The sequence below is a fragment of the Lacerta agilis genome, chromosome 7 (genome assembly GCF_009819535.1).
Source record: "Lacerta agilis isolate rLacAgi1 chromosome 7, rLacAgi1.pri, whole genome shotgun sequence".
Taxonomy (NCBI): domain Eukaryota; kingdom Metazoa; phylum Chordata; class Lepidosauria; order Squamata; family Lacertidae; genus Lacerta; species Lacerta agilis.
This window is the reverse complement of record NC_046318.1, coordinates 6,954,647-6,982,097: the sequence shown is the minus strand read 5'-3', so window position 1 is coordinate 6,982,097 and position 27,451 is coordinate 6,954,647. Positions and strand designations below refer to the sequence as shown.

General features: G+C 45.5%; 1 protein-coding gene across 1 annotated transcript; it reads left to right on the top strand.

Annotated features, from left to right (window-relative positions):
* The first annotated feature begins 871 nt into the window (after positions 1-871).
* FAM216B (family with sequence similarity 216 member B) lies at positions 872-7,993 on the top strand. The gene is made up of 3 exons (XM_033154035.1): positions 872-1,003; positions 3,286-3,406; positions 7,932-7,993. The coding sequence occupies exons 1-3, from the start codon at positions 905-907 to the stop codon at positions 7,985-7,987; spliced, it is 276 nt and encodes a 91-aa protein (XP_033009926.1). The 5' UTR covers positions 872-904; the 3' UTR covers positions 7,988-7,993.
* Positions 7,994-27,451: the final 19,458 nt, after the last annotated feature.

The window sequence follows — 27,451 nt, the reverse complement described above, 5'->3', positions numbered from 1 at the left end:
CAAACGGCAACCCATAGAAAACCTGCACTGCTGTTTGCTCCGATTTGGCAGTAAAGAGCGGGTTTTCCTGCAGGAAGGCAGATGAGCAAAATGAAAAGTGTTTGGACACAGACTGAGAAAGCATGGGCCTGTGGCTAGAAAGTGCAGAGCAAAGAGGTTTGGACCAGGAGAAGATTCAAATGTAGGAATATAAATGATCAGACAAAAGGTTCCTCTGGTGCGGCACCTTGCTCTCCACAGTGGCCAAGTAGGGGCCTACATAGGAGAGGTTTCCATGGGGGCAGCAGACCTCCTCATGGCTGCGACCATTTGACAAGGTGTGTGATGCCTAGAGTGCTTGACTGGGGAAACAGAACTTCATTCCCTTGCTTGTAAATGAAACAGAGCTTGCAACCTAGCTCAGACATTGAAAAATTGTCTGCTGTAGGATAAAATTGGGAGGAAAGAGGACCACATGCCTTGAAGTCATTGGAGAAGAAGTAAACAAGTAACTTTTGGGAAAGCGTCATAATTGGTACCAAAACAAACACAGTACCATTGACACAGATCAACCAGTCCCCTCTTTTTTTAAGGAAAGGGATTTGTGTCTTTCGTAGCATGCACACTTGGCATCAAAGTCCACAGAATTAGTTATCAGCCTGTGGAGAGAGGCCCAAGGATCTGCCAAGACACACAGTTCTTCTTGAATAAAATAAGCACATAGGGCCCCGAAATAGGTGAGCCCCTTACAACCTTCCTTAATGGAATTTGAGGTGCAAACTAAACATAATTGTTCAGTTTCGCCTTGGCTACATAGTTCTTTTTAGGAAACAAAGGCATGCCTCTCAATGAGAGCACACTTGATTCACTTTTCTCTATCATCACAGGTTGATTATACCTTCTGTTTCATGGAAACAGGATAAGGATGGGAGACAACTGGAAAAGAAAGCCCAGCATCTGCCATGGTCCTATACTTTCACGGATACAGATCCCTTCATCTGCTCAGGACACCTCCTTAATGAAGGTATCTGCTGCATTAGAGCTGTGCCAATCTTTTTATTTATTTATTTCTTTAAAAAAAATTTAAAACACAAATCTTTACTTTATTATTAATCAATACATTGACAATGCCTTCACATTACAGATATACAAACAATCTTACACATCTTAAAAATACTTATCCACACTCATCCTTACATCTACTTCCTTTTCCCACCACCCTTCTATACCCCACACCCCACCCTGCGCTTGACTTCCAATCAACTCAGTTGCAATTCCTTTCCATTTCTCTTTCCCCCCCTCCTTAACACACTATTATTCCAATTTCTTATTCCTTTACAATTCCCCATTGCTATCCAGCTTGCTTAGTTTCCAATATTTATAACGGAACTTGTTTATTCTAATAGGAGTTCCAGCTTTTCAACATAATTTTGCAAATACCCTTTAAACACCTTCCAGTCTTTGTCTGTCCTTTCTCTTGAAGACCTTCCAATTTCTTCCATTGTTTTGGACATATTGTAATACTCTAGGAGTTTGGCAAGCCATTCTATTTTTGTTGGAATTACCCCATTTTTCCAATTTTTCGCTATCAGTAGCTTTGCGGCTACTGTTGCATATAAATATAATGCTTTGTCTTCTTCCGTTAAACTTCCTGGCACTATTCCCAATAGGAAACCTTCTGATGTTTTCTTAAATGAATATCTAAACATTTTTTTCATTTCATTATACACAATTTCCCAAAATTGTACAATATTTGGACAATTCCACCATATATGCATCATAGTGCCTTTTCCGGTGTTGCATCGCCAGCAGACATCTCTGCAGTTTTTATTCATTTTGGCTATTCTTTCCGGTGTTAAATACCATCTATGTTGCATTTTAAGATAATTTTCTTTCAATATATAACATCTGGTGAAATTCATATCTTCCTTCCACAATTTTTCCCAATGTTCAAACACGGTATTTTTCCCAATGTCTTGTGCCCACTTAATCATAGAAGCTTTAACTAATTCATCTTTTGTTTCCCACTCTAATAACAAATTTTTTATGTTTCTTGTATTAAATATTTATTAAATTTCAAAGTTTCTTTTTCAAATCCTATCTTTTTATCCTTTTGTAATCTATATTTAATTTGAGTGTATTGGAACCAATCAGTAATGTGTGCTTTGATTTCTGCATAATCTTTTAATTTCAATAGTTAGTTCATGTTCTGTTTCAGGGGGAACGCGGGTGGCGCTGTGGGTTAAACCACAGAGCCTAGGGCTTGCCGATCAGAAGGTCGGCAGTTTGAATCCCCGCGATGGGGTGAGCTCCCATTGCTCGGTCCCTGCTCCTGCCAACCTAGCAGTTCGAAAGCATGAAATGCAAGTAGATAAATAGGTACCGCTCTGGCGGGAAGGTAAACAGCGTTTCTGTGTACTGCTCTGGTTTTGCCAGAGTGGCTTAGTCATGCTGGCCACATGACCTGGAAGCTGTACGCTGGCTCCCTCGGCCAATAAAGCGAGATGAGTGCCGCAACCCCAGAGTCATCTGCAACTGGACCTAGTGGTCAGGGGTCCATTAACTGTTTCAGGACGTGTGGATTTGATAGATTTGTCTTTAAATGAGAAGTGAAGCTTGTAGTGAATCTTGCAGGCTGCACTCAGAGTCTTTGTGACGAGAAGATTGATGCCCTCCTTGCCATCTAGGGGAAGGCAGGTGCCTGACCAGGAGACTTCTGGTCCACCCAGAAGGTCTGGCAGCCCTAGGCCTCTCTAGTTTATCTCAAATGGTTTGCCCCAAATGCCTGGCAGAAACCCACACTTGTCTCACCGCTCAGGGTGACGAAGAGCCACTCTCACCACCAATTGTAAGACCTGGGGTGGATGATATGGGAGAAGAATACAGCCAGGTTCCAGGCCATGAAGGACTTTATAAACCAGTACTAAAACCTTGAATTGGACCACCCTGTAGCAGTCAGGCAGCCAGCTCAATCAAATCCCACAATATTGGTGGTTATATGACCACATGCTGAAGCGCCATTCATTCGGTCATCATTCTGCACCAGCTGCAATCTCTGGACTGTTGTCAAAGGCAGCCCAACGTAGAATTCATTATAATAATCTAGCTTTGCAGCCCTGGCTATTTTCTACCTCAGCATGCTTCTGCCTTCGTTGCTTTGCTTTTTCCATGATAAAAGAGGGAGTGAAGGAAGTCCAGGGTCCTCGTACATTCTCATTTTGCATTGTTTGGGTGGTGGGGGTTGAGGGGTGGGTGGGTTGGGGTGCTGTTTGCCATCTGTGACTAGCCTAGGCCTTGTTCTGACAGGATTTGAAAAGAGGACAGAAGCCCTACTTTTACAGCATTATGAGAATATATGACAGCAAAGCGCCGAGGGAAATGTTGTACCGTCGGTATGCGATCAATCTCCAGCGCCAGAACGTGCAGGGTGAGTGTTCAGCCGAGGAAGCTCCTTGCATCAGCAGCTCCGAGAAATTGGAGAGCAGCAGAGAAAATCCGGAGACTTGAGGGGATTATGAGGCAAGGTTTATGGGCCATGAAGGCACATCAGACACACAGCCGGAGCGCATGGTGGTTTATAGGCAGAGTTCACACAGTCTTCAGCCAAGGGGCTCTGCCGTTCTCAGCAGGGACAAGGGGAAGAACAGGCAGTGAAATGATGTAGGTCTGGTGTTATTTATGCTACACTCATCCACTGTGCAGTTTGTCTTCGGCTCCTATCCGCAGAAATGATACAAACACACACAGAGACAGCTGAAAGATAAATGCTTTAGAATAAATGTTTAGCTCTCGTAGCTGCCTTAAAAAAAAAAAAAATCAAACCAACAGATTTCTCCCAAACGCACAAAACACCGGGGGCTTTCCTCCACATGTCTCCCAAAACGCTAGACGTTAAAACTAGGATTGGAAACCTTCTATAGGAGAGCCACTCAGGAACAAACACTTCAAAATGAAGAGTTAGCATTAAAGGGATTGTGTGGTCAGTTCTGTGATTCGGAAAATACAGACTTTTCATGTTCAATTCAAGGTTTTATCTCAGTGGTACAAGCCATGTTTTGCATACAAGTGGCCAGGGTTTCCCAAACTTGGGCTTCCAGCTGTTGTTGGATTACAACTCCCGTCATCCCTAGCTAGCGGGACCAGTGGTCAGGGATGATGGGAGTTGTAGTCCCAAAACATCTGGAGGGCTGTTTGCCTATGCCTGATCTAGGATCTGGTGGATTGGGCTGGTGAGGAGGCCCTCAGCCAGTGTCTGACCTGGCTCACTGATGGGGTCAGGCTTGCTACCTGCAGATGCTCAGATAGATCCCTGGGTCCTACATCCTGGATGCCTTTGAAAAGGAGCCAAGCTCCTCTCTCATCTGCAGTGTTCACCTGCCATCTTAAATTGCCCTTAATTCAGTGCCCTGACCGATGTAACTTAAGGGTAGGTTTCCATGAGGGAGACCTAAGGATGGCAGGCAGCAGCCACAGATGGGAGCCAAGCTTAGCCCCCATCCAAAGTGCTGTGGGAATGTTTAGGGAGGCAGGAGAGGATATATTGTTTAATTATATCCTTTCCTACTTGTGTTAACAAGTACTACAATCTAGCAGAGTAACATTCCCCTTTTAAACTTGCACAGCGGATGCGTTTGCTTAGGCTCGCTAAAGCATCTAAAATAAGTTACCTGGTAATTTCCCCTTTAGTCCCTCGTAAAAGAAATAGACACGACGCAGTCTTCTATAAAAGTATAAAAGAGTTTACTCACTCACATTCTGTTCACAGATGGATCCCAGAAGGCAGACTTAAGTTACAAAAGTAATATACCTGGAATCTATCCCCTAAAGAGACAGCTCCTTTGTCCTCTCTTGGCCAAGAGAGCACCTTAGGCTAAGCAGATGTTGCTTCTTTGACAAATGTAGTCAGAGAGAGAGATGGCTGCCCTGCCCTGTGCTTTTGTCGTTTCCTGCACAGGGAAGGTCACGCCCACCTCTGGTCACATGCAGAGAAAGCCTGTCCCAGCCCAGAAGGAAACAGGAAGTTTGCCTGCTGGCTGGACAAACATCCCTCCTCATGTGTAAACATGTTCACTCTAGGAACGTTGTACTTGACTGCTCTGTGTTTTACATCCCACAAGTGCCCTTGTTGAAGCACGTCTGGGGGCTGGTGGAGGGTGGTGAGTGACCCGACTGTGGCAAAAGCAGGGGAGGCCACCCCAACAGCATGTGTTGGCCATGGCTGCCACAAGCAGGGCAGAGCCCCGTCCTGGTTGTGAAGCACCGGGGGCCCAGAACTAGCACCACGCCAAGAGCCCCCCCCCCAGAAGTCTCATGTTGTCCCTGCCAGCTCATTGTTTATTTTATTTATTTGTCACTTACTACACACACACACACACACACACACACACACACACACACACACACAAATGTGTTTCAAGGCAAGGGCTGAGAATAACCTGCACCTGAAACTCTGGAGCTGCTTCCAGTCAGTGTATTATAGTCAACGCAGAGCTAGATGGACCTGTATTCTGGTGTAGTATATGCTCCCTGTATCGTTTCTGCAGGAGAATGCAGACTTGCCGTTTCTAGCATTAACTGTAAGGTAGGAGAAACAGGTGCAATCCTGGAGCCATTTCCTGGAGAAGGCAGATGATTAAACGTGGAGAGCCCAGACCTGTGCACAGAAAGGCAGGCCTGGATTTTCTCTTCCTTTTCTTTTTCGCTGATTGGGATGGCTGGGTTTTTAAAATATGATTTATAGAATAGAAATGAGCAAGTCCTCCCAGCCTCAGAACTGCAGGTGTAAAACCAATGAATGATTTAGCCTTGTAGCGCTTACTATTTTGTCAAAACTTTTAATGCAAAGGCCCTCGTTACAAACCAAATTTGAAGTCCTGAAAATCCTATTTGTCACAGGAATAACAAAAACGCATGGGCAAAACAGAAGCGGTTAACAGGGGAGTAAAATCAGATGTAATTATTCTGTGAAGTATGCCTTATCTATTTTATGTTCTGCTAAACTCTGATTGATTAAATTAGAAGCATTCTTCCCATTAAGCTGGATTTATTACGAGAATGCGTGTTCTCCTTCCTAGAGAGCACGGGTTGCGGTGGGGGCCAGAAAATCCACCCTTCCAGTGTGGGTTGGTTCTGAGTTAGTCGCTGTTTGATTGGGGCATTTCTAGTTGTTGGGGTGAAATTAACGTTGCAATTTTGGTTGATGGACAGTTACTGGATTTAAATCCTTGGCACGCCCTGTATTATTTCTCTTTGCAGATTGCAACGGATCGCCCGCCCTCCCCTCCCTCGTTTTAGGCCGCTGCGTTGACCTTGCTATGCCTGTCATGGGGTCGTCTGCCGTTGGTGCAGGGGCCTGGTAGGAATTTTTCCAGTTGGCTGATTGGCTGGTGCCTTCTGGTTTTCGCCTACTGCGTAGCAATTTAGTCACAACTTGTAAGGTTGGCGGTTAGGCATTGGTTTCGTGTTCGTTGCTGGAGGGGTAATGATTGGCTGTGTCTGCCCCTCCAATGCTGCTGCTGCTGCGCGGGGAATTCCGTTAAAGGAATCCAGGGGCTCGCAATGCTTTTGCCCGTATCCCCCGGTCGGGGGCCAGGGCCACGCAAGAGCCCCTGGGAGCATTTGGGGAGAGTCGTTGTGTCTGATCCCCCAGCTCCTATTCTCTCCCCAAAAATGCTTTCCCTTACTGACGGTCGTCAGTTCTGTCCCCAGTGGGTCAGATAGTCTAAACCAGGGGTGGCCAACTTCTAGGAGACTGCGATCTACTCACACAGTTAAAAACTGGCAGTGATCTACCCCCTTTTGGGGGGTTCAGATCACAGTTCTTGAGTTTCTTTAGGGAGGAGGAAAGCGACAGTGAGCTTTTTCTAGGACTGAAAGCCCTGTTTTTGGTGGTTCAGGTCATTTTAGGGGTGGTTCAGGTCATTTTAGGAGTTTTTTTTAGGGGAGACAAAGTTATTTAGCTTCTTTGGGGAAGCCACTGATCTAGAAGAGTTTGGATTTGATATCCCGCTTTTCACTACCCGAAGGAGTCTCAAAGCGGCTCACATTCTCCTTTCCCTTCCTCCCCCACAACAAACACTCTGTGAGGTGAGTGGGGCTGAGAGACTTCAAAGAAGTGTGACTAGCCCAAGGTCACCCAGCAGCTGCATGTGGAGGAGCAGAGACGCGAACCAGTGATCTACCACAGATGTCCAGTGATCTACTGGTAGATCACGATCTACCTGTTGGACATGCCTGGTCTAAACCAATGCCTACGCAACCACTCACATATCTTGTATTTTAATAAAGTTGTGGCCAATTTTTTTCCCAAAAACCAAACCAAAATTAATGTTTCTGGTGTGAGTTATTTTACTGGAGGGTGGTTGGGGACCTCAACACGCAACAAGGTAACCGCCGCGACCTAGTGCTAAGAACCATCTTTCTTAAAGGAACGGCTCTCCCGTTCCCCCAACGCTTTGGGAAACAGCCTGGTCCCCTTTCAAACTATGTGATTGCGCCCGATGTCAGGAGGCTCGCTTGTGTAAATTAGAGGCAAAGCAGCAGATCTAAAAGGAAAGAGGGAGCCGAAACGTTCATCCCACAATTAAGGCTTCCACAAAGTAGGTCTTCCTCATCTTTCACTCCTGCAATCATTGAAAACCATGTCACATCGCCACAGGACAACGACTGACAGCAGAAGGCTCACCAACTCCTTTTGCAATTACCGTTGTTATTTCCTGACTCCACGGTCTGTGCATGGCAGGGAGCCCTATTCATTCCATCAACTTTTATGGCCTCTCTTGCTTGTGCTGACTAATGTGATGACACTAGACCAGTTGTTCAGCTGTCCTGGACACTTTTGCCAGCCCAAAGGAATAACTAGCCGTCAGAATAATGCACTGTTGTTTGCCCCCTTGTATTTATGCACGGGTGCCTTTGACAATTATTGACTCCTTTAAAAATATTTTTTTCAGGGCTCATCACAAAGCAGCAAGTCAAATATTATGCATCCTACCTGAAAGATTTTTAAAAAAACAAAACCCGCAGAGGAATCAAGGCTGGGAACTGCACCTCCCTTGAAGACAGACCTCGGGAAAGCAGAGCTCGGTTTCTGTAATTAAATGTGAATCAAAGAAACCAGAGATGACTCACAGTCAGTGAAAAAGGATGAATCACTTTTGTTCCGTGAGAATTGGACTCTTCATCCAGAAGTTGCGCTAGGTGCTTACAAAACAAGCTGGTCACTCGTCTTTCTGTTTTTATTTTATTCTTAAATGCACATTCTCTTCTAGGAAAAAGCCCTCGAAATTTCCATAGCTTTGCATGCATTATATGAAAATAGATACTTGAAATCTTGCAGAATTTGCCATTTTGTGCCATGGGGGCGGGGTTGGAATGGTAAGGGGAAATGTGAAATAAGGAGACTCAGGATAAATGGGGGGCAGTGGACACTTATTTGAAGGAAGACCTGAAAACCACCAACAATGCAGAATGCTCCTGTTCCTAAACTTGCTTGTTTTCAAACACGTGTGCGCACCCACACGCACACACAAACCTGTTCCCTATAGACACGTATACATGAGGGCTGGAAACTTGCACAAATAAAATGAAAGTGGTGATTCAGTGTAAGATTTTGCCTGAGGAGGAATTTGTATCCTCTAATCTTGCCAATCGGAAGGTCAGCAGTTCGAATCCCTGTGACGGGGTGAGCTCACGTTGTTTGGTCCCAGCTCCTGCCAACCTAGCAGTTCAAAAGCACGTTAAGTGCAAGTAGATAAATAGGTACCACTCTGGCGGGAAGGTAAACGGTGTTTCCGTGCGCTGCTCTGGTTCGCCAGAAGCGGCTTAGTCATGATGGCCACATGACCCGGAAGCTGTACGCCGGCTCCCTCGGCCAGTAAAGCAAGATGAGCGCCGCAACCCCAGAATTGTCCGCGACTGGACTTAATGGTCAGGGGTCCCTTTACCTTTACCTTTATCTGTAATCACAGCTCTGAACTACTTGGTAAAAATGTGTCCAAAACAGATGTCATCTTATAGAGAGGAGGCCTGTTCAGAGTGGGCCCTCTGAGCGATGGTATAGGACAGACTGCTTAAAGCTTCTGACTGTAGAATGGAAATTACAGGTTAACATTGGAAGAAGAGTTTGGATTTGATATCCCGCTTTTCACTACCCGAAGGAGTCTCAAAGCGGCTAACATTCTCCTTTCCCTTCCTCCCCCACAACAAACACTCTGTGAGGTGTGTGGGGCTGAGAGACTTCAGAGAAGTGTGACTAGGTCACCCAGCAGCTGCATGTGGAGGAGCGGGGAAGCGAACCCGGTTCCCCAGATTACGAGTCTACCGCTCTTAACCACTACACCAAAATGGATGCATTACAATGACGTGTATGGAAACTGACACTCTTAAGTTTGTCTCCAACACCTTTAAATTAATTTCCAGCTTTAAATAAGAAATGAAATATGTAACAAATGCAAATAAAATTTATATTGATGTGTATACTGACAGGTCAAAAGCATCACCAGTTGTTTTCCGGCAGATGGCTTTATTTCCGAAAAAGCTGCTCTATAAACCTTTATTGCGGTCTATTTCTGTGCTTTCTGGAAACTGACACATAATCATGCATTCTGCATCAGCCAGATGACCTGTTTACTGACTAGCATTCATCCTGATTTGCTCATACAAAGCTTACATGAAAGTTAGATTATATCCCGTTTTTACTGAGCATTTGTTTTGATGTGGGGAGGCTATATGACAATGAGCATTTGTTCTGCATTCATCCTGATTCACTTGCAGGGTGTTTACATGTCTTCCCATTAATCATTCATTCACCCCACACTTTTCAGTGCACAGTGCTTTCAATCCATTGTAATTGGTAGCCATAAAGTCCACAGCCTGCACTTGAATCCCTCCCACAAAATACTGAACATGTTAAACGTGAGATTAGATCCCTAATGGAAATCCTGTTCACTAAAGGAATTGTTTAGCTTCCTTCCTTTTCATTCCAGCTGCATCCTCCTGGCAGCCAAGTGTGTCTCTTTGTTGCTTTCCAGGGTCCTGCCATAAAACTTTGCAAGAAGTTGGTTGTCAGTGAAATATGGCTGCTCTGATAAAAGCAAGCGGATGTGCCTCATTCCAGAGCTTTCATTTTCACTCTTTGCGCACCCCATTTCTTAGCCTGTTATTTGGCTGCAATTCCTTCCCTCGTTTTCCCTGACTTTCTTCCTACAACCAGTGTGGTGACGTGGTTAAGAGTGGTAGACTTGTAATCTGGTGAACCGGGTTCGCGTCCCCGCTCCTCCACATGCAGCTGCTGGGTGACCTTGGGCTAGTCACACTTCTCTGAAGTCTCTCAGCTCCACTCACCTCACAGAGTGTTTGTTGTGGGGAAGGAAGGGAAAGCAGAATGTTAGCCGCTTTGAGACTCCTTAAGGTAGTGATAAAGCGGGATATCAAATCCAAACTCTTCTTCTTTAAGTCCAAAAAATATCTAATGTTGATCCAACAAAGGCTGGTTAGGATACCATCCAGGAAAGTCTATTCCTGCCAGTGGTGTGTGCAATGTGGCCTAGCTTTTGCTGCGCCTACATTCCGATTCCTGCCTATTGCTGAAAATTCTGCTTCCATATCTAGAAAAAGGTAGCTGGGTCTAATTCATATGTAACCTTCTTTACAGTGTGGCCAAATTTTCTTACATGGATACTGTAATGGTAGCCTCCACAAGTCATATTTGCAATAGATGTCTCAACACTGGCAAATTTTAGGTAACAATCTTAGCTTCCATTTTTCTCTCTGTATAAAATGTCATTGAATTAATCATATATCTATATATTAAAAAGCGTTCAAGATGGGTCTTTGATGTAGCCGCAATGCTCCGTAACCGCTTGACCGATTGCCTTCAAATTTGGACACAACATTCCTTGGCCATATGGGAAGGTTCTTAGGTACCTAGATTGCAAAAATATCACACCTTTCCCAGGTAAATCCGTGAATTTGTGCAAAAAACCCAGCGCCCTCCAGTGGATGTCAAAGACCACAGGCTGTGAAATATTTCAGAGCTTACAGGGTTAAAACTGCTCTGATCACATGGTGTGCTGTATTTCTGTGAGTCAGCGTTTGGGACGCTTTCTCTTTCTGTTCTGCTCTGCCAGGAGTTAGCCATGCCTTCCCTTTCTCCCTGGTCATTTGTGCTGTAAATAATAAAATTTCTACATAAGGAAGAAGCCGGCTCCTGAGAGATTTATTGCTGCAGCTCCTTTACACACAGCTACATGAATGACTCTGAAATAGCTAAAATTGCTCTGCTAACAGCCCAGAAACTGGGAGGGGAACGTAGCAAATTGCTGGTTCTGGAGAACCAACCCAAGTTTGGTAGGCAAAAGCAGGGTTGTGTGCACGAGAGGGGGGCGGAGCTCAAAGCAAGTGGGAGCCATTTTCCGTGCTTACAGGGGGGTGTATTCCTCCCCCTGCATCAGCCCCTATCTGTTGCCGCCGAGCCCCTCAGCCGGCCAATAGGGTTAGCTGGCGGGCGGATACTGGCTGCCTTTGAGCAGCTGCTGCTTCCTGTCCTGTTTTGATGGGATCAGGCAAGACGACGATGGGGCTCCATCGCACGGAGCACATGGCTGCCCTCCTCTTTGCTGGCTGCCCTCCTCTTTGCTCTGCTCCGAGCCCGAGCCCGCTTGGAGTTTACATTGCTGCTCCGCCGACTTTTACTTCTGGCTCCGCCCACCACTGACATGTGACTGTCCCCGGGATAGGGGAGACTGCTGATCCCTTATTTTCAAATCCGAAACTATGCCCTGAAGAGCCACTCCCAGTGGATGCAGGGAGGAATCAGCTAGAAGAACCAAGGATCTGACAGGTCATTGATACGGCAGCTTCCGATGTTCCTATGAGACTATGCATAGACTCCAAGCAGATAGGACCTTGAATGTGACATCTGACATCTTGAGGTTGTGGCCCCAGAAGGCACAATTTTTGTCGGGGTATGGGTGCTGGAGCTCCTCGTGCACGGCCTTGGACTGGTTATGCACGAGGTACCAGTTGCGGGGAAAGCGGCCAGCGTTCCGCGTGCTTTTGAGCACGGTCGCCGGCCAAGCCTCACAGTCTGAAGGATAATGAGTAAGCCAATTGAAGACTCTGATGGTGTGTGAGTTCCTAGTTGCCTTCTTAAAAGAAAAGTTGCCTCGTGAAATAAAATATATACCCTGACTCTGAATAGGCGGACCCAATTAAAGAAATTAAAAATTTTACTTTACTCCCCCCTTTAACCCCAAAGGAAGACAGACACCGGTTGTATCTTTAGTGGCTTCGGCAGAACCCGCGTAGGCTCGTCCCCTAAGCTAAGTTCTCCTAAGCTTAAAGACCCTGCGCGCCCGATCTTCCGCGAGGCTAACTAAATAAACTAAAACCGAAATATCTTCCGCGGGCCTAACCCTAGGCTAACCTAAAAGAACCTAACTAAAACTAAAACCGAATGATCTTCCGCGATCTAACTCTAACTAAAGAAAAACCCATCCAACCCGTCCAGCCCGCTCCTAGCCCCTTAAACTAAACTTGACTTCAACTAAAACCCAACTAAAAAACATAAACGAACTTCTCCTACCCAAAACTGCACGTTCCTAAGCGGGGTGCCTCTGCCTTTTATTAGGGAACAAACGTGACATCATCATTAGTACTTTAACCAATAAAATCACTGTTGCTGCCCTCCAAAAAGGCGGGAAGCAAGTTTAACGCTCATTAACAACTTTGAACATGACCGGATCTACAAAATAAAGGCGGATTAATCTCATAAGTGAACCACACTATTCATTCATGCTTTCACTTTCGCTTTTACGCGCAATTATACCAAAAGTAGACCTCGAAAAACTTATAAAATAACCAAATAAATGTGAATCCATGGCGGATCCGTGAAACGTATTCCGACATATCATCTTTCTTTTTTTGTTTTAAATTAAATTATTTTTGATTTAGTTATATAAAAAGGAAGGTTAGAAATATCATAAGCATTTATCTGACACAAACATTACCATTTGTTTAGATATAGAACTCGACATGAAAGGGCAGAGCATCAACAGTGCCAACAGTGTCCACATCAAAACTGTGATATAAACACTAGCAACACCATCAATATTCATCCCCTTCATCAGAGGAAATACTTGTACAATAATGTAGCAATAAAGTCATGAAAATAACAAACCACTAGCCGAACATAAAAAGTGATCGATCCGATACACTGTAAACCTTTTAGGCATAAATATATACTTCAATGTGTAATGTAACACAACAAATCACCTCATAAACATGTATACTTTCGCGTGCAGCGTAAAACAACAAATTACTCCCCAAACACAAGAGAGGACCTGATGCAGGTCCAAAATTAAAAATAACGAATAACGACTGCCCAAACATAAGAGAGGTCCCGATCCGGGACCCAAAATTAAAATATAACTAGAGCTGGGGCTATATAGCCTACCCAGACCCCTCCCCCATTTTTTTTAATTTTTATTTGGAAAACTGAGGAAAAATGGATAAGGAAACATAAAAGGTGTGTGGCACTGAGGCTACAGAATCGAGGGAACTTTCAGGAAGACAGATTCTGGACTTACCACAGCGACCACCGGTAACGGGGAACTAGGGTCCGATTCCAGAAAGGGGATTTAAGGCACCTAAGTACAAGTGGTTTGCGCCACTAGAGGGAATTTAAGCTACTTATATAAAGGTGTCCCAGCCAGGATGAGGATTTAAACCATCTACGCAAGGGTTTCCAGCGAAATGAGATGGGAATTAAACCAACTACATAAAGGTCTCCCATGAACAGCAGGAAACAAGGTGAAGGGAAAAGCTGGGAACCTGGTTTACTGCCAAAGGTAGCATATAGAGGGGAATTTTTTCAAAGAAAAAGGGGTACCAAGAGGGTAGGATACCACCAGACTTGACATATATATCTTGAACAAATCCGAGAATGACCAATACTTTGACCAAAGGAAATCATTTCAAATAAAATATATAAATGTTACCACATTTTGAATTGCAACTTTTGCAAGCACAACGAGGAGATTTAGGATCATTGAAATAAAACATATATGCATGAATATGTCTATGACTAGAACTGCACAAAGACAATGTTTTTAACCTTACATAAACATTTCCATATCATCAAAATTGTGACGCTCTAAATGGAAACCATTTCAGAAAAGCTTTGCATATATAAACATCCATATCATTAATTACCAAGCTATAAGGAAAACACATGTAACATGCGAGGCGGATATTTCAAGAAGCATACAAAGGTAAATATGCAATTTTTACAAATACAATATAAAGTACAAGACAGGTTTAGAACTGCAAAATGGTGTTGGAGAGGAGGATGAAGACGATGAATGAGTTGCCGGTCGCCTTCTTCTCCGGCTACACACGACCATGTAGAAGAAATAGTCCTGGAACTCAGGAAAAGTTCATGGAGCTCAGGAAAGTACTGAAACATCGAGCTCTGAAGAAACAACGATACCTGTAGAAGAAAGAAGGTTAAGCAAGCAAATCAGGGTGATCTGCTAGTGAATGCAGGTAAGAGAATAACTGGAACAAATCCAGGCAGCCAGGAACCAGAGGCCGCCCAGAGGCAAACAAAAGGCTTAGGCAGTAGGAGGGTAAGGCAAACTGCCCAGAACTCAACTGGTGCTATTAGTGGAGCACCTTTGAAGAGTCACTGCATTTGACACGAAGTTGAGAAGTTAGCGAGTAGCTAACAACCAGAGTTGGAAATCACGGCTTGCGATGAAAAGGGAGCATCGAATTTCACGCAAAGTTTGTCCAGCGTGTTTCTTGAATGGAGAAAGGAGTTGAACACACAAACAGGTGTAGGAAATAGGGGTTCTTTCCGCAGAAGTAGGGACAGTCCTCCGCTGAGAAGATTAAGCAACAAGGGGTTGTCGTTGAAGATGCAGGCTGGCAAGTACCATGCAGGGCTACATGACTTGACTTTCAGGTGAAAAGTTCCTTGCGGAAGACAGTACTTCTGAGCACAAGGAGGAACCGTCTGAAGAGCCTGTAGTAGAGTTCTTGGTTGATGCAGGAAAAGATACTCCAAAAGAATACCTGGGGAGATGCGGAGCATATTTGCAATCAGGTAGAGAGCAACAGAAAGCAGGTGAAAAGGGTTTGCGGTTTTGGTTGGAAACAGGTATGCTGCAAGAAGTGATGGCAGCAACCCGTAGGCACGGTGAGTACCATTCAAAATCAGCCAACAGAATGCCCATGCGAAAGACAGCACGGAACATAGCAAGGAACGTCCCATGGTTGGCGATTGGATCACTAAGACAAGGGAAAGTTTCAGCGGCGTGAGAGTGCTTGAAGATGCTGCTGAACAGAACTTGTAGGCAGGAGAATTCACCTTACCAAGCAGTGAAACTTTCCAGGAGAACTTTGCAATAGGCTTACTGCAAAGGACAGTTTTAAGACTATCAAGGGAACGCTCTAAGGTCAATGACTGTGGAGCTTTATCCATGAGGTACTGACGGAGAGTAAAGGGTTGCATGCGATCCTGGTGTAGCAGCTCTTTGATTAGGGCCTCTGCTGCAGCGAGCTTTTCTGACGTCAGCGCCCATTGGTCGACCCATACAGGGGGTCCTTCCTTCCACGTGAGTGGAAGAGCATGTACTGGCGCTGATGCAAAGGCCCACATCAAAAATGTGTATGGACAACAGTTCTTGCCTTAGACAATAAGTCTCTTCCCCAAAGGGTGATAGGCACATCCATAACAAGTGGACGGAGCTGCACCATGGAGCCTGAGTCTGACTGGAAGGTAATCGGATGTACGCTCTGGTGGGCGGGTTCGAAACCTCCGACTCCGAAGACTTCCTGGGTGACAGTCGTTGCCCACTGGTCAGGCCAATCTTTTCTGGCGATCACTGTAACATCTGCGCCTGTATCAAGAAGACCCTTGATCTTTCGTCCACCCATTTCTAAGACGAGATGAGGGCGTTCTTCTGTAATCTTGATTAGCGCCATTGCTGCCTGAGGAGGCAAAGAGTCTACAGGAGCTGTAGGCGTAGAAGTAAGCAAATAAAGTCTGGCAATTTCTAAACCTTTTGTCAGGACACAAGGAACAGTTGAAAATCCTGGAATCAGCAACTGTGATGAATCTGTGATTCGAACTAGGCCTGCAGTCAGTGTGACTGTGGCAGGGAGGCGATCCATCCTAGGCAAGATAAGGCAAATTGAGGTGTCTGGGAATGGACCACGAATGGATGTTGGCAATTGCTGAGCAAACCATGGATTTGAAAAGTAACAGTCCTCTGTTAAGAAGAGTGGTATACCTGGGACAGAAGATTCTTCTTGTTCTTCGTTGGCAGTGTTTGAAGACATCTTTTTGGCTTCGGGTTTTTTGCACTGCTGAAGTTGGCAACTCTGAAGCTGCTTTGCGTTGAGTTGGCAAACTTTAGGTTCTTCCGTTGGTAAGAGTTGCTGATGCTGTTGAACCTGTTGGCATTCAGTCAGTTGTGTATCAAACTGGCAGGATGGAACTTCTTCTTTGACACAAGACAGTTGAAGTTGTTGTCCATGATATTCATTTGGATGTGGCGGGCTGAGCTTGAACGCTGGAGGCGACACAAAGGTGTGGACATTGTTAACTGGAGTGATGTTTAAGCTTCCACAAGAGGGAGCTGTCTCACTCACTTGCATTCTTTGGCCACATGGAAAGTGATCATCAGCTGGGCTGCTACCTGGATATTGCTGTTTCATCAAGGGCAAATGTCCTTCAATGACAGATTGACCTTGACTCAAAGGTGAGTAAAGCTCAGGTGCTGCAAGGTTGACCTCAGTAGGATGTCTTCTCAACGTTGAAGGCAATTCTGCGATCAAAGACTTGACTGTGATTGCTTGTTGTGAAGCAGGGGTCACATCAGCAGGAACTGAAGGGCGGTCAACAGAAGGTGAACCGAATGCTGTGTTCTCTACTGGAAAGGCAGATGATGAAACCTCTGGAACCTGAATGCTTGATGAGGTCACATCTTTTCTCTGGACATCTGGAGAGTAGATATCTCTCTGGATCACTCTTTTTTCCTGATGACCTGGATAAGGAGTAGCGTTGTTCACCTTTCTGGGACGATTGACCTTCATGATGTTCTTGAACTTGCACCCTATTGTTTTACCGGGGCCGGGGCGCGGCCCGCAGAACCGTTTCCCTGAACTGGAGATGAGGTAGGTGATGTATTTTGTGGATTCAAACGACAGTCGTTCGCCCAATGAAATCCTTTCTGACAGATGGGACATCTCTCTGGCGGCTTGGCAGAAGGCCTTGGCGTTGTTGTGCACTGCGACCGGAAATGCCCATCGCCTCCACACCCATAGCACTTCTTGACTGGCGTAGAGCTGTCTTGACGTGGCATCTGTACCGCAGCTGCCAAGAGCTGTGCTTTGTAGGAGTGGGTACCGACATTCTGGCAGACGCGTAGCATCTCAGTCAATGTGGCATCTGGACGAGCTGCAACTGCTGTTAGGGCATTCTTGCAGTCATCATTGGCATTTTCAAAGGCAAGTTGTTTTGTCAGCATGTTTCTGGCATGACGATCTTCTATCTGGCGTTCCACTGCAACAATCAGGCGATCCACGAAGTCCCCATAAGGCTCCTTTGGACCTTGCCTAACTGCAGCGAATCCTGATACTGAGCTAGCATCTGTGCGATTGGGTAGTCTGCGCCAAGCTTTGACTACAATATCTGCTATGGTGACGAGTGCGGCATCAGGTATGGCTAGCTGTTGATTGAGATTGGAGTAATGTCCTGATCCTGTGAGCATATCTTCTGTGGCAAGTGGCGTTGCACGTCTGGCTGCTACTTCTTTCCACTCTTGCAGGCACAGAAGAGCATCTGTAGGTGACAGGAAGGTGCGAAGAATCAACTTCCAATCAGATGGCAGAAGTCTACTAGTGGACAGTCCTTCAAGTAAACTTCTAGTATAAGGAGCTTGAAGTCCATTTTCGCGTATGGCTTTTCGCAGTTCACGTAGTGTTTCAAAAGGGATGGCTTGATATCTTGCAGGTTGTCCTCCATTAGCACGAATCACTGGAAAGATGTGCATTGGATCAGCACTAAAGTCTATTTGTCCCAAGGCTGCTTCTAAAGCTTGAGTTCTGCAAATGGGTTGCATTGCTGTAGGGTCTGCAGGTGGCATCAGTGAGTTTAAATCTTCTTGATGCTTTCCAAATGACGAGCCACTAGATGGCGCTAAAGAGTCTTTGACATCTGGATGCCTTGAAGATGGCTGACTATGAAGACAAGATGGCTGACTTGAAGTTGGATGAAGACAAGATGGCTGACTTGGAGTTGGAGCATAAGGTTGTTGGCTCTGTACTGCAAGTCCTGGCATCTGGATCATCATTGTTTGGCTTTGCTCTTGTCTTGGAATCTGCATTGGCATTGGAGGTGCTGAAGGGTTGGTAAATTGCTGTTGTGCTGCTTGCATTGAAGCTTGGATTGCTGTTGATTGGAAATCAGCTTGCTGCAAAACTGGAGCTGCTGGCTTGAGCGCGGCCTGCAGGGCAGCAGGGTTTGCTGGCAAAAAGGCTGCTTGCTGCTGCTGCTGCTGGATCGCTGGCAAAAGCGCGGCTTGCGATGGAGGAAGCGGGACCGTTGCTTGGAGCGAGGTCCGCGGCTGCTGCTGACTTGAAATCGCTGGCTGGTAAAAGGCCTGCGATGACTGCTGAGCGATTGGCGGTGGGGCAGTCCGCGGCGGGGCTTGAAAGGCCGACGGCGTCTGCTGCACCGGCACAGGATTCAATGAATCTGGCAACGACAAATTGGACAAGGGCGAGTGCGTGTACGACAACGGGGCCTGAACTGGCTGCTGCGAGGGGGCCGAAAATGGCACAACCGCAAGCGGCAGCACAGGGGCACTATTAAAAGCAGTATTTCCTAAATTCACTGTTCCATTAAGCAAAACATTTCTTGGAGCGATTTGTTGAAAGCAGTTTCTTACTTTGCTCCATACTAATTGTACAGGAATTCCGATTTTCGGGTTGGCCATAAATTCTAACCCGATCCTTTCCCATGAGGCTAAATCTTTCGTTCCTTCTTTAGGGACCCAGGGACAAATTTCCCCAATAGTTTTAACTAAAAGCTCTACTTCTGATTCAGAGACAGGGTGACCATTTCTTTTCAAAAGGTACAATAAATCTTCACAAAATTTTACTTGAGCGGTTGAGAGTGAGGAGCCCATTTTTTTAACACTTTTCCAAAACTTTTCCTCCCCCACCCGTAGGCTTCTACTAGGGGACACCGGTTCTACCCGTAGGCTTTAACCGAAAAACCTGGCACCCGTAGGCTTTAGCCAGAAAACCTCCGCCCCCACCCGTGGGCTTCTACTAGGGGCTACCGGCCCTACCCGTAGGCTTTGACCGAAAAACCTGGCACCCGTAGGCTTTTGCCAGAAAACCTTTCCCTCCCACCCGTAGGCTTTTCGGGAGACACCGGCCCTACCCGTAGGCTTTGACCGAAAACCCTGGCACCCGTAGGCTTTTGCCAGACCCTGGCACCCGTAGGCTTTTGCCAGACCCTTCCCACCCGTAGGCTTTAGGGAAGACCTTATCCTGCCCGTAGGCTTACACTAAACTCCTTGCCGCTCTACCCGGGGACCCCTTGGGGCAAAAATACACGCGCGCAATTTCTATTTACAGTACTTTGGGCAAGCGGTGGATTCGCGCTACTGCAGCGAAATCCTGGATAAACCGGGCCGTTATACCTCACCTCTCAATGTCTGTTTCCGAGCCACTTCCGATATGTTGCCTTCAACCGGAGTCTTCGTGGAAGCGATTTTTGATTACGCTTTGCCTCAGAGAGGGCACCACTTGTCGGGGTATGGGTGCTGGAGCTCCTCGTGCACGGCCTTGGACTGGTTATGCACGAGGTACCAGTTGCGGGGAAAGCGGCCAGCGTTCCGCGTGCTTTTGAGCACGGTCGCCGGCCAAGCCTCACAGTCTGAAGGATAATGAGTAAGCCAATTGAAGACTCTGATGGTGTGTGAGTTCCTAGTTGCCTTCTTAAAAGAAAAGTTGCCTCGTGAAATAAAATATATACCCTGACTCTGAATAGGCGGACCCAATTAAAGAAATTAAAAATTTTACTTTACTCCCCCCTTTAACCCCAAAGGAAGACAGACACCGGTTGTATCTTTAGTGGCTTCGGCAGAACCCGCGTAGGCTCGTCCCCTAAGCTAAGTTCTCCTAAGCTTAAAGACCCTGCGCGCCCGATCTTCCGCGAGGCTAACTAAATAAACTAAAACCGAAATATCTTCCGCGGGCCTAACCCTAGGCTAACCTAAAAGAACCTAACTAAAACTAAAACCGAATGATCTTCCGCGATCTAACTCTAACTAAAGAAAAACCCATCCAACCCGTCCAGCCCGCTCCTAGCCCCTTAAACTAAACTTGACTTCAACTAAAACCCAACTAAAAAACATAAACGAACTTCTCCTACCCAAAACTGCACGTTCCTAAGCGGGGTGCCTCTGCCTTTTATTAGGGAACAAACGTGACATCATCATTAGTACTTTAACCAATAAAATCACTGTTGCTGCCCTCCAAAAAGGCGGGAAGCAAGTTTAACGCTCATTAACAACTTTGAACATGACCGGATCTACAAAATAAAGGCGGATTAATCTCATAAGTGAACCACACTATTCATTCATGCTTTCACTTTCGCTTTTACGCGCAATTATACCAAAAGTAGACCTCGAAAAACTTATAAAATAACCAAATAAATGTGAATCCATGGCGGATCCGTGAAACGTATTCCGACAAATTTTCACACACCAATTCATGCCACTCCCTGTAACCTTCCACACGAGGTTATTGTCTTTTGCTCTGAGAGGAATAGGTGGAAGTAAATTCAAACTGTAGCTGAATGCTATTTCATCCTGGTACTTTTTTTCAAGCAGGGTATATTGTTTTGCAATATGTTTTAGTGCTATGTTGAGAAATGTTATTGATTATAGACCTTCTAGACATTACCAAAGCAATTTGATGTATATTGCCTATCGATGCAGCAATTGAGTTGCATCCTTCTGCACTTTTTAGAAAATTGATCCCAAAGAAAACAGGAAGAAGACGGGGGGCACATAATGATGGGGAGGGAGGGAGAGAGTAAGGATGCAAGCCTTTCTCAGGTTCAGATATGAGCAGGAGGCTGAAAGAGATCTGTACAAGAGGAAGATCAAGGAACACACAGCAATGATCTTGTTACATGCAACCCCCATCTGCACAAGTGAGATTCCAGGGGTTGCAAGTGCATTTACCAGGGTTCGTGTTTCCTTTGAGGACAATGAGGCACAGTGGAGTCTGTGATGTCTTAACGATATATGGTTTATTTGCACATATGTACAACCAGCATGGGACGTGGGTTAAACCACAGAGCCTAGGGCTTGCTGACCAGAAGGTCGGCGGTTCAAATCCCCCCGACGGGGGGAACTCCCATTGCTCGGTCCCAGCTCCTGCCCACCTAGTAGTTTGAAAGCACGTCAAAGTGCAAGTAGATAAATAGGTACCGCTCCGGCGGGAAGGTAAACGGCGTTTCCGTGTGCTGCCCTTGTTCACTAGAAGCAGCTTAGTCATGCTGGCCACATGACCTGGAAGCTGTACGCCGGCTCCCTCAGCCAATAAAGTGAGATGAGCGCCGCAACCCCAGAGTCGGACACAACTGGACCTAATGGTCAGGGGTCCCTTTACCTTTACAACCAGCATCAGATTTAGAGTCACCCCACACAGGGCACCAAGCCAAAGGGGTGCAAAATTGAGAATATCCATACTATACTACTACTGCTAATTTATTTATACCCTGACCACCTGGCTGGGTTTCCCCAGCCACTCTGGGCGACTTCGAACAAAAGATTAAAAATACATTAAAGCACCAGGCATTAAAAACTTCCCTAAACAGGGCTGCCTTCACATGTCTTCTAAATGTCAGATAGTTGTTTATTTCTTTGACCTTGATGGGAGGGCGCCACTACTGAGAAGGCCCTTTGCCTGGTTCCCTGTATCCTCATTTCTCGCAGGGAGGGAACCGCCAGAAGGCCCTTGGAGCTGGACCTCAGTGTCTGGGCTGAACGATGGGGGTGGAGATGCTCCTTCAGGTATCCTGGGCCAAGGTCATTTAGGGCTTTAAAGGTCAGCACCAACACTTTGAATTGTGCTCGGAAACGTACTGGGAGCCAATGTAGGACTTTCAAGGTGGGTGTTATGCTATCTCGGTGGTCGCTTCCAGGCACCAGTCTAGCTGCTGCATTCTGGATTAGTTGTAGTTTCTGGGTGACCTTCAAAGGTAGCCCCACGTAGAGCATGTTGCAGTAGTCCAAGCGGGAGATAACTGGAACATGCACCACTCTGGTGAGGCAGTCCGTGGGCAGGTAGGGTCTCAGCCTGAGACTTGAGAAGATTCCTGGCACTCCCCTCCTCCTTGCAAAAGGGACACTTTTTCCCTGTTCACTGACTTCATCACCCACTGCAATTCTGGAAAGTATCCCCTCCTAGCTCTGGGGTTGTCTTTTGCTCATTACCCATTGCTCAGGGCAGGTTCCCCCCCCCTTGTGTCCAGCTGAGAGTTTTCTGCCTAAATGGTTTTCTTGATGGGTTAATGACTCTGCCTTTGTGTCACAATGGTCCATCCCTAACGATTCCCTGGTCAGGAAAACAAATCCAGCCTGTATTTTTACACTGCTAAACCCATTGATTAAACTCCAACATTTACTAAAGCTGGGAATTACGAGCTTTGCTCAAATCCTAACCACTTTCCTGAATCCAGATATTTTAGGGGATTCCCCACCCCTTTTATAACAATATGCATACGGTAGGCAGCATTTGCATGATATATATATAGCTGGCCACATGACCCGGAAGCTGTACGCTGGGTCCCTCGGCCAGTAAAGCGAGATGAGCGCCGCAACCCCAGAGTCGTCCGCAACTGGACCTAATGGTCAAGGGTCCCTTTACCTTTACCTTTATATATAGCAAGCAGATCATGGGCGTAGCCAGGATTTTTGTTAGCGGGGGCAGAACCTCAGTTTGCTGTTATTTTTGTTGATTTTTATTTATAGGGGGGCAGGTGCCCCTCCTTGGCTACATCCATGAAGCAGATTATGGAGATGTGGTGATTACCATTTTAAAAACATTTAGGGTGCAGTCCAATGCACACATACTTGGGAGCAAGTGGCTTTGGGTAAGCTCTGGGTAAACATTCATAGGATTGTACTTCTATTTATTTTTTTTAAACATACGGCTTTTTAAAATACTTCAGTTCTCAAAGTAGGGAACAGCAAAATAAAAGGTCGGTTCCTTAAAATACAACAACTAAAATTAAAAGTTAAGCAGTGACCATCTACAAGCATATAAGAGGAGGAAAATGAAAAATAAGGCTACGTTAATTTATACACTGTGAAATTCGCTTGTTTATAAGACCTCACCAGCAATTCCTCATGATATGGTTAAAAATGGATGGAAATGGGTACATAACAGGTTGAAAGATTCAGCTTTGATCATTTCACTCTCTTACAGCACCTTTACAGGGGCGTAGCAAGGTAAATTGGTACCCGGGGGCAAAAAATTTTTTGTCACCCTCCCCCCAAGGCATGGGGAGGTCAGGTGGTACCTGGTGCAGAAAATTTCTTGTCACCCCCCCATTGATCCCCCCCCCGCAAAAATGGTTTTAAGTTATTTCATATTTTCTTACAATGGAATAATATCAAGTAATAATAATAATAAACTTTTATTTATATCCCGCCCTCCCTGGCCAAAGTCGGGCTCAGGGTGGCTAACATCAGATACATAACATTGGTATAAAAACAAACAATAATTAAATTACCTCCTAAAAACATCTCAAAATCAAATTAAAGTCTAATTAGATGGCTTTCCACAGGGTTAGGGTTGGGAGCAGTAAGTGCTCCACTGAACTGAAATTTCAGCCTTCACGACATAGGAAAACAGCCAAGTAAACAGCTATTTTGGTGGAGGAGGGTCAAGATATTAACCGATATGCATGAAATTTCATATATAGCTATATAATCCCTAGTATAGTAAGACAAGACCTTTGGAGCAGGCATTTCCCAAAAAAAAAATTCAAAAAAATTGTTCCTTGATAATTTGTCACCCCCTCCATTATGGAACCCGGGGTGGCCCGCCCCCCGACCCCCTTGCTACGCCCTTGTTTACACCAAAACGTTCAGCCAAATGAAACATTCTTCAGTTTTTGGGTGCCCAGAAATAAAAGGATGGAACAGGTAGAGACATACTATGGTTTAGATAAGAAGAACAGTGTGTCGCTCACTCTACACGCCTGATGGAAGTCTGGAATTGTGGTCCCATTCCAGGCGGCAAACCTCTTTTGAAACAGAGTGGAACTTCCTAAATAGTTTGCGATACGGTCAGGGGCCACCTGCTCTCCAAAATGGGTTTGGGAATTTAATAAACCCAGCATGTTCATCCAAGTCCTTGGGTGCATCAAAAGTCACTCTGTGGATCTTGGCTAATGTCACTTGTTTGAATAATCTGGTGATAGAAATGCAAACAACAAGAAGAAGCCATGTCCTACAGCATGGTCAGTGTGGTGTAGTGGTTAAGAGTGGTAGACTCGTAATCTGGGGAACCGGGTTCGTGTCTCCACTCCTCCACATGCAGCTGCTGGGTGACCTTGGGCTAGTCACACTTCTCTGAAGTCTCTCAGCCCCACTCACCTCACAGAGTGTTTGTTGTGGGGGAGGAAGGGAAAGGAGAATGTTAGCCACTTTGAGACTCCTTCGGGTAGTGAAAAGTGGGATATCAAATCCAAAACTCTTTTACTCTTCTCTTCTACAACAGTACTTGGGACAAAACTGGTAAAAAAAGAAAAATGGGCTGTGCTAAATTAGGCGTTTTACAACCCAATTCATATGTGAGCCAGTTAAGCCAAAGTACCTGGGCTGAAGCCTAATTGCTCATATTTACTTGAATGGGGCTACACTGATGACAACCCGAGTGTCTTGTCTCAACTGTCTTCTGACTCGGGCGGCTTATTAAAATGAGAAAAGCACTGAGAGAAAGCAGGCAGAAGGAGAAGGTGAGATTACAGACAAAGACTGTGTGCAGCTCAAATGAGAGCCGTAATGAGAGGCACATCGAACTTAACAAGATGATATTTCAGAACAAAGGCAAGAACAGAGCATTGTTCCTAATTACATTAGCATATAAATGCCCGTACAAATGAACTTCCTTTGTTTTCCAGTGGCTTTGAAGTGCTAACTAGCCAAGCCAACTTGACACACATCATCCTACCTGCTCTTCCTTTTGAAAAGCAGATTTGCATTTTGCTCCCACCACTTCCTCCTGAATAGGGATTCCGTAAAACTCAAAAGTTTTACCCTGGGAGAGAAGTGCTGGGCCGCACTGCACTGGGGGGCACCTGCACAGTGGGGGACGGACGGACCTGCTTCATGCCCCCTCAAAAATCTGCGCCCAGGCCATAGCCCCTCTGGCACACACACACACCACTTCGCTCCTGACTGCAACAAGAGGTGGGAATGCTCTCGCACTCATAAAAATCAAGTTCTCTTCACACCTATCAACAGAAGTATAGTGTCCACATCAAGGGAAGTAATGTTGTTGTTGTTTAGTTGTTTATTCGTGTCCGACTCTTTGTGACCCTATGAACCAGAGCAGGCCATGCACTCCTGTCTTCCACTGCCTCCCGCAGTTTGGTCTAGCTCATGTTGGTAGCTTCGAGAACACTGTCCAACCATCTCGTCCTCTGTCGTCCCCTTCTCCTTGTGCCCTCCATCTTTCCCAACATCAGGGTCTTTTCCAGGGAGTCTTCTCTTCTCATGAGGTGGCAAAAGTCTTGGAGCCTCAGCTTCAGGATCTGATGGTTTTCACAGTAGTAATGTATGGAAGTGAGAGCTGGACCATAAAGAAGGCTGATCGCCGAAGAATTGATGCTTTTGAATTATGGTGCTGGAGGAGACTCTTGAGAGTCCCACGGACTGCAAGAAGATCAAACCTATCCATTCTTAAGGAAATCAGCCCTGAGTGCTCACTGGAAGGACCGATCCTGAAGCTGAGGCTCCAATACTTTGGCCACCTCATGAGAAGAGAAGACTCCCTGGAAAAGACCCTGATGTTGGGAAAGATGGAGGGCACAAGGAGAAGGGGACGACAGTGGATGAGATGGTTGGACAGTGTTCTCGAAGCTACCAACATGAGTCTGACCAAACTGCTGGAGGCAGTGGAAGACAGGAGTGCCTGGTGTGCTCTGGTCCATGGGGTCACGAAGAGTCGGACACAACTAAACGACTAAACAACAACAAATGCAATGGAGCCACTGAAATCCTGAACAGGATCACTCCATATGTAGGGCTGCCATATTTTGAGGAGCAAAAAAGAAGGCACTATGATGCTATGACGGCCATTGAAAGCAAATAAATGCAGTTTGTCTCAAATTTTACCCCTGAAGAAGAGGGCATGTCCTGGAAAAAGAAGACACATGGCAACCCCGCGGCAAGATTTTGTGATGGAGCAAGGCAGCCACAGTGTCATCTGCTCTGTTTCTGAGCAGGTTCTTATCACATCTCAGAATGTACATTTGAATGGAGGAGCCCATCTGAAGGAAGAAAAGCATTCAGCACGACGCCAACTGTTCTATCCAGAGACCAGAAGGAAACAGTTTTATTTTGAAATCCTTGTATTTTCTTGGGAGAAAACAGGGACATTACAAACGCATAACAATCCGACTGACTGCACATGGGAAGTCTCTAGTCAGCGCTCAGTAAATGAGAAAACAAATGATTTAAGTTGCTGCATGGATAAACTCCATCTCAGAAGTTATTGAAAGCAGCAGCAGATCTGATGATAAAAGAGACAATTAAAGCAAACATTGGGAGAAGACAATGTTGGAAAGGCACAACAACCCACGGATTGAAACAATATTGGTCTGTTCACTAAAGCGCATTTACATGATTTACAGAATAAATCCCTTTAGCTCAATTTAAATGGAAAGCAGTAGTGAAATATTTCCATTCAAAAGGGTTAAATCAGGATGTCTCTTTGAACTGAACCTTCATTTACAGAAGCATTTAGTAAAAATCGAAAATGTTCCATGATCTTATATATGAGCTAAAATGAAGTTGGATGCTATCAAATTTATCTGTAGAATTTTGTTAATTCTGTATTCTTCTGTGCTGCGGTTATATTTAACTCCTAGCTTTTAGATGCATGCATGTAAGCCAACGCTCAAATCAGCAAGCACATACTTAGTTTTTTTTTATCCTTCCTGGCTACTGTTTTTATTTATTTCTGGTGAATAGATGAAAAATAAACAAGTGCATGCATAAAGAACACTACAGATTTATATAGGTAATTCTTCTGAAGTCATGAGGAGCTACTGTTTCCAGGATCAATGGTTTGCTGCCCTGTTAATTATGAAAATTCATGTGATATGGATCTGAGTGGGTTTCCACCTTGCCCCACACCATTCTAA

Excerpts from the sequence above, each read along its gene's own strand:
- FAM216B (XM_033154035.1), top strand. The coding sequence starts at position 905 with ATGGGAGACAACTGGAAAAGAAAGCCCAGCATCTGCCATGGTCCTATA. Across the intron at positions 1,004-3,285 it reads AGGACACCTCCTTAATGAAG|GATTTGAAAAGAGGACAGAA; the intron begins GTATCTGCTGCA and ends TTGTTCTGACAG. Across the intron at positions 3,407-7,931 it reads CCAGCGCCAGAACGTGCAGG|GGCTCATCACAAAGCAGCAA; the intron begins GTGAGTGTTCAG and ends TATTTTTTTCAG.